At 39.1% G+C, this 13,668-nt stretch overlaps 1 protein-coding gene across 2 annotated transcripts in view; it reads left to right on the top strand.

Annotated features, from left to right (window-relative positions):
- LOC121855723 (PAX-interacting protein 1-like) overlaps window positions 1-13,668 on the top strand; it is a 62,987-nt gene that overhangs the window by 7,042 nt on the left and 42,277 nt on the right. For both annotated transcript variants that reach the window (XM_042350817.1, XM_042350818.1), the window contains exon 4: window positions 8,668-9,502. In XM_042350817.1, the coding sequence (XP_042206751.1) occupies window positions 8,668-9,502 (835 nt within the window). The remainder of the gene's footprint in view (window positions 1-8,667; window positions 9,503-13,668) is intronic.

Below are 13,668 nucleotides of genomic sequence, written 5' to 3' on the forward strand. Positions count from 1 at the left end.
ACGCCGTACTAGTTACCTTCTGTAATAATGGAAACTCTTGCGCAACCCCAAAATTTTTATAATGGGACTTATGGGAGGCAATCTGTATCCTCGAATTTCTGTAAGCCGAGTGTTCTGTAACCTGGGAGTGTCTGTAGTTTAAATTGTAGAGCGGAAAATTCTTTATTGGGTTAAGTGAAAAACATTTTCATGATGCAGTTCTCAAAGGTTTTCTGACTCAGTCTGTAGAAATTAACATATACAGGAGGTCCCCGACGTACGAACGTCCAACTTACGAACACCCTCTGATGCGACATATGTACGACTGGTTCGTAGTATTTATGTACGAGAACTAGTTTGTGTGGCGTAGAGGTAAGGCTGAGTGGCACGTGGGGAGTAAAGCGTCGCCCAACCACATGCCTTGAGGGATCGTCAGTACGCTTTACCCTCACCACATTAACTTGTGTGATCAAGTGCAAACTGTTGTTTTTTTCCCTATTAACTCTCTTTTTGTCCTCGTCATGGCTCCCAAATGCAAACCAGATGCAATTGATAGTTGTTTGTGCATCTAAGAAAATTAAAATTACAATGGAACTGAAAGTTGAAGTAATTAAACGTTTTGAAAAAGACGTAACACCCTCAGTCATTGGTAAAGCGTTGGGTTTCAGTCGGTCAACGGTTGGAAATTTTTTGAAAGACAGACAGAAAATTCTTGAATATGTAAAAGGATCTAGACCAATGTACTCAAGTGTGATAACAAAACAAAGAAGTGGATTGTTAATTGAAATGGAAAGATTGTGGTATGGGTGGAAGATCAAAATCAAATTCACGAAAAAGCGAGAAGCTTGCACACTGACTTGAAGGCTAAACGTGGTGGTTAAAGTGATGGGGAAGATTTTGTTGCTAGCAGGGGCTGGTTTAACCAGTTCAAGGTAAGGGTAAACGGTGTTTGGAAAACACAGTTTGTCCACGATTTCAGGAGCTTTAAAAATGGTGTTGGGAAAGTGACACAGACAGTGGTAGACCTTGGGAACCAACTCCAGCCTGATATTCATGAAGATGATGTCACACAGTTTCTTGAGTCTCAAGCTGAAGAATTAAACATTGAGGACCTTATTGAACTGGAGAAGCAAATTTCGTGAGAGGATGTAGAGGAAACAAACCCAAAGTGATTCATTATAAAAGAAATGGCAGATGGTTTCAGGCTTATTGAAGAAGGATTGTTTAAATTTGAACAGCAAGATTCATAGAGGTATTACTGAATATCTACGATGCTACAGAGAGATTTATGACGAAAAGAAGAAATTTTCAGTTCATCCATTCCAATAAAGCCTTTGTCACTCCTGCTAATGCCCTTCTCTACATGCAAGCCAGCCCCAGGTTTCAATGTAAGTGTTAAACTTAAATTTTTAGTTTCCTTTACTGCATTTTGTCATTCAATTTTCTACTTTTCTCTTAAATTAAGTGATTCTAGATATGTATAATGACATAGACTATGATATACGCAGTGGACATAGGGTAAAAGTTCCGACTTACGTATATTTCCAACTTAAGAACTTCCACAGGAACGACATAACCAGGGGATCCCCTATATAATGCAAACTCATTTTCACACCAACTTTGAGGTGTAGAGCTTTTGGTGCATTTTTTCTGTAGTGGTTGCCCCAGTAGATCTGTTCCACATTTTTCTTGTTTAAGATGATGCCATTAAGTACTTGAATAGTTCTCTTCATCAGTCACAATTAGGTCATCAGTTGGATCATCTACAGTTTTGGAATTCAGGCAACTTTGACCATGGCAATTAGTGCACATTATAGAATAGTGTAAACCAACTTTTACACAACCACGCTGCTTCCTGCACCCTAATATGCAGCCACATGAAATAAGTTTCAAGAGATTTGTCGGGACTGGTGCCTCAATTGTGTGGACAGGTGACAGAGAATTTTGAATTTTTTCCAGCCCCACAACTCAGGCTGTGGTGTTTCTCCTCTCCAAGTTTGAACTTGGTGAAAGAAATGATAAGAATGTTGCCTAGCTGCTGCAGAAGTGAGTGGAAGACATGATATGAACACAGCATTATTTAAGTGACTGACAGATTTGATAAAAGAAAGAAATCTGTAATGATTGAGATTTGTTTCAATGTGTGGAGCTTTATACAGAGCGAGCTTGATGATGATGATAATGATAATGGAGATACAATGGCAATGGTTTGCCATGGGAAGGGAGAGAAGAAGGAAAGTTATGAAACGGGAAGTAAAGTAGTAGAGAATAAAAGCAGGTGGGCTATCCACCTAGCAGAGACGATTTGATTGGCTGTGGTGAAGGCCGCACTAAGAGGTCGCCCGGGGAGGGGGGGGGGGCTAAGCTAGCTAGCAAGGGGTTGTTTGTAATTGTGTTAGTTGGAGAGGTCTACTAGGTCCTTGTGTAACTAGTAGAATACTCGCATCTTTTGTTTACTTTTGTTTAGTGTTTAGTGTACAATAGTTCTGGCTCTTGAGGGTTATAGAGAAGGCTTTTTTGCCACCAGTTGTGTGATCTTGTGGTGTCCTCTGTTTTTAGTCGATTATATATATTTCGTCTTCCATGACTTCTAGTTTGTGCCATACTGCCTGTGCTTGTCTGTATGTTTTTATGTTCAATGGTAAAATGTTGTATTTTTCGTGAAGCTCTTTAATTTTGATTGTGTATGGGGGACGTTGTTTGGAGGCTCTGCGGATGGCTTTGTTTTGTGTTGCCTGGAGTTTTATTGGTTGGTACGGCTGATCGTGTTTAAATCACTCCAGCGGTTGCAACTTCATCATCGTGTCGATTGAGGATTGTTGAAAACCGATACCATATCTTGCAGAGTCATTTTTGTTGAGGAGATTCATCATTTTAATTTTTCCAAATCCGTAAAATGAGGATGTTGTGTCCCAACCACTAAATGCACGAGATACCAAAACTGATTCCTTGTAGTTCTTTAGTCTTCCTCTGAGGTTTCCCTGTACTTCTTTTAAAAACATTATATCTGTCTTCTGGAGTAAGAGCAATAAATAGAGTGAGAAGTTTTATATCCTGTCCAACTATAACAACAGAGTCATGCTGGTAAGACCCAATGTTAGCACTTTGAATAATTAGTACATCAGCATCATCTGCAGCAATACTTTCATTCTCAAGTCTGTTTCAGTTGCATAATAAGACTCCTTTTTTTAGATTACTCAATAATTTTTCCTTAGGTGTAGTTAGAGCCTTATCCTTCTCGAATAAAGATTTTGTCTGAAATTTGTTTAAAAAGTCTTTGTTGATGCTCGATGCTCTTTGTACTGACTTTATTTGTTGAATGACCATCAAATATTAGTTATATCTTCGCCATAATGTGTTTTAATGAACTGGATATAAGCAGCAGAAACATCTGCAGTTGTGCCTTGCTTTGGCCAAATTACATGGTGGATTAAGTTACCCTGATAATTCAACTATTCGTTCTTCGACAGTGTTGAATATGTCATACAAAAACGATTTTTCGTCTTTCTCGTCAAATCTGTTTCGTCAAATATGGAGAGCTGGAATGAAGCCAACCCATGTCTGTAACAGGTCTACAAGTTTTGTGTCAACTTTACAGTACAAATTATTCTCTGAAATAATTGAGTGGTATCAACCTCTATGATGTCATCTGCGACTTTGACACTGGTATTCATGTAAGAAACTGACTTCACTCTGTTGGTGCATTTTACTGTAAAATCTCCAAGAATGCCTCTGCCTTTTATGGGTTCATCCATCAGTTTCTTGCCAATATTTTGAGCTTTGCAGCAGTTATGTTTTCAGTTGCAACCATATCATTTGACAGCAAAACAAGGACTTCTTTATTAATGAATGGAGAATGCTGCTGAAGCCATACAACAAATTTCTGAAGATCCTCTTCATTCCTTCTAATCCTTGAAGCTCTCACTTCAATATGCTGAAAACTACTGCTTGTTTGAATCCCACAAAACTCTTCCACATTCTCGCTTACATGGTGAACTACTGGCAAACCAAAGATCCATTTACAGTTGTTACCGCAAGCAGTAATGAGTAGGATGACACATAAACAAACATTATGTTAGGCTGTAAGTCATGTCATGTTTATTGGGTGTGCCTGCCCGTATACAGTGTGTAGAGTGTTGAGATGGTTGAAGATGAGAGACCTAGAGGAGGTGAGGTGTTGGGTGGTAGTAAGCGAGCTTGTTTGTGTATAATCACCTGACTCAGCAGCCCTCACCCATCGAGAGAGGGTTGGGGAGGCGACAGTCGGCACTGTAGCTATTCAGACCACAGAGGCAACACCTAACCTGGTTTCTCTTGAGACTTTCAACACGTAAGTTTAACTGGTACTTATTGTGTACACAGGTAGACTGTGTCCATTGCATCGTTTATCATTGTGACAACATAAAATATGGCAAATTAAGTACTCATTATAAGTGTTAAGATTAGACTGATTACGTAGCTATGATTGTTATGGAAATATATATTGGATTAGACATTTATGTGATTGCCTATGTATGATTTATGTGAAATACTAAAATGAATTGTATTCAACAGGTTTGACCGAATTATAATGTTCGAGTCCAACGTCACAAGTTTCATTAAATCCTTTAACCGCCCGGATGGCGGTTACAACAGTATTCAGAACACTCTGTGAAGCCCCTTCTGGGTAACGAGATGACTCTCAAAGCAAGAAAAAATCCATCAACCCCGTAATTTTCCGAGTACTAATGGAAAAATTTTCTCCGAAGTTCCGGAAATTGCACATTACATTATCTCTTGAATTTGGAAAAATATCCCCATTTCCGAAAAATGCTCCTGATTCTCATCTTTCAAACCCGGAAAAAAATCTCCCATCCCTGGAATTTTCCGGGTACCGTACTGGGAAAATTTTCTCAGAATTTTCCAGAAAATATGGCCATCTGAAAATCGTTCCCAAAGCCAGAATTTTCCGGAATATTCTGACTTTGGGAAAGATTTCCCGAGAAATTTAAATTCCGGCTATCGTAGAGTTCCAGGTTAGAGGGATTCCAGCTAACGGAGATATTACTGGAGTAAGAATTTGTAATACATGTACAGGTACATATTGTTTTTCAGTATTATCTACAGTGACTTCATGAAACATGATCTATGCCAAAGTGCAGTGTGTTAACAAATGTGCTCGAATGGCTTGTGCATAGGCATGGCCAGAAAGCATATGAGGTACAGATGAAGAAGCAAATACTGTGGACCATTGGTCTGAAAGTCCAGTGCCTCCCATAATGTAGCCAATTTATCTGAGATAGGACATTAAAAGATGAAATCCTCCTAACTTCACAATAACATTCAAAAGTTCACCTTCTTGATTTTCATTTCCTGGAGACACAATATTCTTAGCCTTCGTGTTTAGTGGTTGGTTGAATGTAACAAAACATGTTTTTTGTTTTGATTTCTTTGTTTCTTCTGCCTCAAATTTTAGTACAGTTAGCACTGTGTTGTACTCTGATGGAGGCAGATTAACGAAAGGTAATGCAAGAACCTTTTACTGTTCACATGACAGATTACTCATTATGGCTTCCTTAAAACCTTGCCACGGTAGAAGGAAGGGTGTCTGCAAATTTTTCCGAGCATCTACAGAATATCCTGGGTCGAGGGCATTGTAACATTTTTACAGGCTCCTTCATTGTACACCTTTTGCAAATTCACCTCATTCAAATCAATATTTAATTTTTGTCTAAAAGTTTGTATTTCCATTTGTCCACTGCTTGCTAGCTCATTTGAAGAAGGAATTGTTTGCAAATTCGAAATTTCCTGCTTTATTACTTTCTTTGCTGGTGTTATGCATTTTATTCTGCCCATCGAGTGAAACGTTCCTTTACCAGTTAAGGTACGTATTTATATTAAAATCTTTATTATTAAAAACATATTGACAGAAAGAATCTTTGTCTAAGTCAGGTTTCCAAGATTTAACAGCAGATGACTCGAACAATGCAGCACCATTATAGCTTGAACAAACTCCTAAGTTTGACATTGCATTGACAATGCTTTTGGAAGCCACTTTCCAAAATAAATACACCAAATGACCAAGTACCCGGTAGTATGGAAGACAGAAATGAACGTGGTCTTGTTGCAGCATTTATACAATGAGTGATGCAGTACAGTCAGTCTTCGACTTACGACTGGGTTAGGGACCGACGACCAGGTCGTAAGTCAAATTGGTTCTAAGTCGAAAATGCGAAAATAATACATAGAAAATTTAAAATGGGTGTCTCTTTTTCTTCTCAGCACCACAAGAACTCTCACTTTTACACTTGCCAGCCATTTTAAAGGGAATTACAAACGAAAATTTTATCAGTACACTGCGCGATCACTAACGTCGGGACTCGAAAATACGAAATTTGAAAAATATTTTATATGACTGCGGCGGTTGTATGTCCAGGTGGTCGTACGTCGAGTAGGTCGTAAGTCGAGGAGTACCTGTATACTGTTTTGCTACTTTTTTCTTTTTGCCTTTTCTGCTTTTTAGGATAACCGTATCCAAAAAAGTTTGCAATGTTTTGGGAATCACATCATCTGCATCCTTCATAAAGTTTGTAATATCTGGGTAATCCATTGTGTTATAAGCAGTTGTCCTAATATCATCACGAACATTAATTGCTGTAGCTTCAACAGTTCTTAGGTGCTCTTTTTTCTCATTTGTTTTTCTTTCTCTGTACCAGGAATTGATAAGTTTAAGTCCGAAGCCACGGAAACAAGCAACTGGTTGTCTTTTGTTCATTTGTGCAAACGTGACTCCATCCCCGTATGCATTTGCTAATTTTGTTTTCAGTGTTTTCAGACATCAATGAGCCTTCTGGTAAATGTTCTTCAACTTTCTTCATCAAATCATGTAACGAAAACTGGCATTCCTCAGAATCCTCAATAAAGGAGCAAAGCTTTTCGAAAGCAGAAGCCATGTCTTCATCCTGTGGACGTCCTCTTTTTAAGAGTTGATGGTCTGTTGCATGCAAATTTCAAGTAGCATTTTCTGCTACAAGACTCGTCACGCTGTTTACTCGTCTTGACACTTTCTTGCCCCACTCGTCGTTCCTTTGTTCTGCATCCTTCAATATTTATATTTCACATTCAAAGTACAGGTATGAATCTTGCACATTACTTGCCGTTTCTCTTCAGGCTTTTTCTTTTCCGCAGGAGTGTCATATTTTTCACCACATAAAAAACAATTCCTTTGAAATCAAGTTGTTCTTCTGATCTCAATGTACATTCCTTCAGTTTTTTTTTTTTTTTTTTTAAATAAATCCCTGGCAATGTTTTTCTCTTTAATCTACTGTAGTACTCACATCTTCAAACTTTATGCATTTTAGTTGTGTTCACGTTTTTAATTGAAATTTTTAAAATGGCCGTCTTTTCGGATTTGACTTGCACATCTTAAGTTCTCCATACCGTCACTTACAACCACTGTTTCTCCATCTGCTAAGCTTTGATCACAATAAAAACAATCATTTGTGCATGCCATACTGACTGCATGTCTAGTAGTTTTACTTAACAGAAATTTTCTAAGTGGTACCTGGAAAATAATAATGATTCAGGAAAAGCTTAAAGATTTAAATAGAAATATGGTTTTCATTTATTGCAATGGAGAATTATCTGCTCTACAATTTTAACTACAGGTATATGCATTTATTAATGAAAAATTAGGCATTTGTGAGTTATTTGCCCCAAAACGAGTGCCAGAAGCAAATTTTTTGCTGCATGCTTAAAGTCTCTCTCCACTTCAGACGTGGATTCCATAAAAACTGTAATTTCTAAGTGAAAAATGCATATATACAATCTTGTTATAAATTTTATTTCTAACATTTTTGTCCATATGCAGTTTTATCGTCCGACGCACCGTTTAAAACAAAACTGCGAAAAAGTACTCGCACACCCTTTTTGGGGGGTTGCTGGTCTTGGACGGAGGGGAACTCTCTTGATCTTTATTTCTATAGCCTTCAGGTGTATGTTGCAAAATTTCATCTTTTTATTATTTTTTCTGCCATTTGCCTGTTTTCATGCTAATTTGACTAGACTAACAATTTCTAAAGTAGTCTTAATTATTTATAGGTAGTCAATTATATCATGATATACAATCATTAAGCTATCTTTCAATTAACATTCAAAATGAAAAGATTATGTATTTACTGAGAAAATTACATATGTATTACAATAACATACAAAGTTTTCACAGGATATTTACTTTAATCAATACTCATTGAGCCACAACATACCAGGACTCACCACTCATTTCAAAATGTTCATCAATCACTACTCTTCTCTGTACAGTATCTCAGGTAATTTCACTATTGAAGATAAACTGGATATTCAAAGATTTCTCTGAACATTTGCTTACAAAGCTGAGATCTACTGTTTCCCATGCTCTAACCCATACTATTCTCTTTCATCTTTCAGAGGAATAACTAAACTACTTCTACACCATTTTGTCACATAGTAAAATATATTTTACAATAGAAAATTAAATTTTGTTATAAATTTACGTAAAATCAATTCAACCGTTACAAACTGCCCTCTTTAAATGCGTACAAGTTATGCTTCCATTCATGTAAAAGTCTTGATAAAATCACACGGGAAAAGGGAGACAACGGAGCACCTTAGCTTTCGTCTTTATTCAAGACATCTTCATGCAAAAGGTTAATTTTGTTTTTGTTTTTTCAGGCTAAATATAACTGTGCTTTGAGGAATGAAGAACAGATAAGCATTGTGACTCCTGATTGGGTGCCTGATTGTCTTGCTGAGGGAATTAAGGTTGATGAAATTGACTATCATCCACGTCTTCTGAAACAGCCAAAGTCACACTCAAATCAGACCCCTGAAGCAAGTACAGTTAGGGAAAGAAAGAAAAAAGATTCTTCCCATCAGAAGATTGAAGACTCAAAGAAAAAAGAAGATCCTAAAAAAAAGGAACCTGAAAAGAAAACACTCTTTGATGCTCTTCAGTTTAGTGATGAAGATGAAGAAAACAGTAAAGGTGGTTCATTGTTAGATCAACTCAAGACCCCTCAAACATGGAAGCAGCCAAGCACTAAACCAACAGTGACAACAAGAGCTTCTGCTGGCTCCAGTGCCACAACCTCTGTCACTCATGACAAGCCCAGAGCTCCACCTACAGCACCTATCTCAGCAACTAATCCACCACAAACTGTAACTGCCCGTTCAGTTACACCTCAGCCAGTCTCTGCCCCAAAAGGATTAGCTCAGGGATCATCACAAGGATTACTTCAGAGTACCACTCAAGTTTTGCCACAAGTTGTAAGCCAAGGAACCTCTCATATAACCCTTCCTGTGGCAACATTGGGGCCTCCTCAAAGTATTAAATCTACAGGTGGATCTTCACAGACTTCTCCAACGATAGTTTCTGTTTCAAACAAAACTCCCCATCAAGATTCACAGACAGATGCTGCCCCCCTTCATAACTCAGCTCAGTTAAGTCAGACTCCAGCACCAGTACCTACAACAGTTACAGAAGCTTCAACTGGAATATCTGCTCAAGGTAAGACTCCAAATTATATTTTCCTTTTACATGAATCTTTTAACAAAGGGCTAACACACCGGTGATTGTTAATTTACTTGCACAATGTGCAGAAGAAAATATATGCCATATCCTTCATGTTGCAGTCATGTCATAGGTTTTAACATAATGACAAATTCCAAGAAAAATTTGGCTGTTCCGAGCATTCGAATGCATTGATGAATGCACGTGGGTGGGTAGGCTCACAGTGCTCATGTGCTACGATTGGCTATTACAGTACTGTATACTCCTGAAGCACTACCCCGTAGATCGCTGTTTCATTATAGTGCTCTGTGGTGTAATGGTCAGTATTCTCACCTCGCAAGCGAGCGGACCCGGATTCGATCCACGGGCAGGGTGAAACTATGGACAAGTTTCTTTAATCCATTTGCCTCTGTCTACCCAGCGGTAATTGGGAACCTGGATGTTAATCGATTTGCGGATCGTATTCCGGGGTAATGGCTAGCCAGTGCAGTTGGCGAGTTGTCCGGACATCTCGGACTATTCCTTGACACTGGGTCATGCAGCTCGTTAACTTAGAGTGTGGTTGTTGTGTTGGTGACATTATCTATACCTTAAACAAATTCACACCAAGGTGGCCCTTGGGTCGGCCATCCTCGTTACACAAGGGGCAACCATTAATATAGCACTCTTGCTTACATCTTGGAGCTCTAGGGGGAGAAAATACATAAAAGCAGTCAAAAGTCACAAGTCCAAACACTGACAACACGCAAAGAGCAGCTCTCTCTGTTATTATGTACTCGGGCAATAAGCACCAAGCGCTCTGTTTCAAATTTGCTGCTCTTACACTGTGTACACATAGCATTCATATTCTGGGACTAAATTAGAATTTTTACCGAAGGGGACATAGCTGGGATACTTAGAAGATTTAGATAGTTGGAATCTGTATGAAATGAATTGCACTGTTAATTAAATAAAGTCTACGACATTGGATTTACCATAACAGTAGAGACTTTCTGCATACAGTGGCTGGCTTGAGATGAATAGGGGAAGTTGTTGGGTGTTACTGGATTAGTACAATAGAACTAAATTTCACCAGGTAGTGCAGAATATTAATTCTGGTGCTCCAGATACTCTGTGGTACAATGTATTGTACTTTCTTTTTACTCTTATTTTTTCGTCCCCTAGGCCCTGTTGTGGGTCGATGACCTGTGCCTGGGTGGGCTATTCCCCGTAAAAAAAGAAAAAAAATGCATCCACGTACTGGGTGGAGTGTGAGGGGGTTGATGGTGCAGCACACACGAGAGAACTAACTAACCACAGAGTGTGTGTACTTGTACACAGCTTGGTCTAAGTCACCAAACTTTGCAGGCTAAATCTTTTTCTGCACTTTTTTGAGCTGCCAGGGTCATCCAAACTTAGAGAGTACTAACTTCCAAATCTTGTCCTGATTCTTTTTTATGTCGTAAAATATGTTGGACTTGATCCCAAACTCCTCACAAACGATATGCATCGATGACCCAGCATCAACTTGGTCTAACACTTTATTCTTCTCCTGAAGACTCAGGGACTTGAGCTTCATGCTCTTCCTGTAGCTCCTTGAAGGTGCAGATGCCATATCAGTGATGCTTGAAGAGGGAGAGGACAAGCAGATGACAAAGTGTGGAGAGACAGCCATCGCTCACCCGACCTCAAAAACAAGAAGTACCAGACTAACCAAGCAGGGAGAACGGTGTGGCGAGCCTTAGTCACCGTTACCTATGTGGCTAAATATGACAAAATTTTCCAAGATAATGTTATATAACTCCGCATTTCCTGGGTTATTTTTTTATTAAATTCCGAGAGCATAGCCGTGCTGAATTATATAAAATTCTGAGTTATTAAATGCCGAGTTATCAAGGGTTTACTGTAGTTTTAAAATGTTGTAGTTGAATAATATTTAATTGTAGAAAAATATTACAACATTGACAGTTCAACATTTTTATTTTTTGTGTGTGTGTGTAAACTTCCACATTATAAATTATCTGAAGGCCCTCCGCGATCCTACTGAGGACCCCAGCGACCAGGTTGGGAACTACTGTGTTAGAGAAATGAATTTAGTACCACAATAATCCCAAATAAATTTTCTATAATACTGTTTTAATAAAAGATCCATAAGAAAATACTTTGACACAATGTAATGATGGAGACTCAATTCTTTTATGAAAAATATGTAAGAAATGTTTATATTGGAGTCAATAAAATTAGTTCTAATTAAGTTAAGAACACCATTTTTTACTGAAATAATCCTGAAGAGTTCATCAAAAAGTTTGTTCAAATAAAAATATCTCTATGATAAGGATGTGCAAAGTGTAAATGGAGCTGTGTCTCACAGCCATGACAGTGGAATTTTCTGCCCTGCACTGGTGAAAGTTTTCCTTGAGTCTAAGCTGCATGTCTCACACGGACAGATACAAGGGCTGTATTTATTTATGCAATCACCACTGTACACTATATGTACAATATAGTGTGAATAAGGTAGAGGGGAATAATATGCCACAGGACGAGAAGCAGCTGCATCCACCACAGCATCAAGCATGCTCATTCCTCTTCTCCCCCATGTGGGTCGGAACCCAGCAAAAAATGACTTTCTGGCCCCGACGGATGCCCTGTGGGACATATTTCCCCTCTACCTGCCTCTGATATGAAGCCAGTAATAAGAGTTGCCATCCACGCGAGTTGGCAAACAAGCATTGGGTGCCTGGGGATATCGGGGAATGTCGCTCCTCCATATTGGCCACACACGGCTGACTAATGATTTTGTTTTTATGGAGATGGCGCCCCCCTCCCCATTGCGATGATTGTCTGGTACCATTGACTGTTCTACACCTTATGGTGGAGTGCCCTTGTACTGAAGGTAAAGTAGAGAGTACGCACTGCCACCAGTTGGTAGCGTGGCCGATTAGGCATTTAACCGTTACTATATTGTTAGGGGAAATCTTTTAAACACCAACTCTAAGTACAGCTATTTATTAGTTAACTCAATGGCATAGACACATTAATATATTGACATTTGACAATGACTCTCAGACACAAACATGAAAGGGAAACACTTCCCACCGTAAGTAACTCACCTTATGGATCGCTCTGACAATTACTCACGTGTATCCTGAGGGAGGCCCAGCGGCTTGGGAATCTGTCTGCAGGTGCTGCTGAAGAGAGTGGTGCTGGACTCTGTCTCTTGTGGGAGACTCTGCTAGCTGGGGACTTGGTGCTGGGGAGGGAAGTCCCCCTCCCGACATTAACATGTGATGAGTGTCACTCCGTGTGCCTCTGTGTTCTGCTTTTGCCTGTGTGACTCGGGAAGGAGCTGTCTGCTCTTTATATTGGCGGTGACAGGCCGGCAGATGTCGTCACTAATCAACACTAATTTGGGTGTGTCAAAACAGCTATGTTTGCTCAGGTGTTTGGTGCGGGCTGGAGTGTAGTTTCTTGAGTTAGCATGGTCATGATGCCGGTTTGACTAATTATGTGGCGGTGAGAACTTAGGTTCATTGTGACCTTGACCTCAACTGGGTCAGGTCTTAATCTCACTTTAATTACGAAGGGGGGTTAACTTACATGGGTGTACACCTGCACATATACTTACTGTTATTTGTGTTGTTCTTCTCTGGGCTGATAAACAATCATTACACCTAGTCTCAGAGACCTTCATCTTAAGCACCTCTCCCAGTGCCGGGAGGATGATGAATCTTACCACCTATGTTTGGTGTTGAGGGGGGGGGGGTAACATGGGAAGGGATGTCCTCTCCTTCATGGAGGAACTTGGCCTTCTACACAAGCTTTGAGTTTTATCTATTAATGTTTAAATGGTTTTTGAAAAGTTCTATGCTATTTATTACTTATGTTTTTTTACCTTGCATTATTTGATTTTAGTATTTTAAGCCTTTATTTTAATTTGGCTACATATGACTTAAGCTGTTGCATTACCAGGGATGTAATTACCTTAATCAGTCAGTTATTGTAAAGAAACAAAATAATGTATACTCCTGCTACTGTACTGTATATACAGTCAGTCCTTGACTTACGATGGGGGTTAGGGACCGACCACCAGGTCGTAAGTCAAATTGGTTCTAAGTCGAAAATGCGAAAATAATACATAGAAAATCTTAAATGGGTGTCTCTTTTTCTTCTCAGCGCCACGAGAA

The sequence above is a fragment of the Homarus americanus genome, unplaced genomic scaffold (genome assembly GCF_018991925.1).
Source record: "Homarus americanus isolate GMGI-L3 unplaced genomic scaffold, GMGI_Hamer_2.0 scaffold21353, whole genome shotgun sequence".
Classification (NCBI taxonomy): Eukaryota; Metazoa; Arthropoda; class Malacostraca; order Decapoda; family Nephropidae; genus Homarus; species Homarus americanus.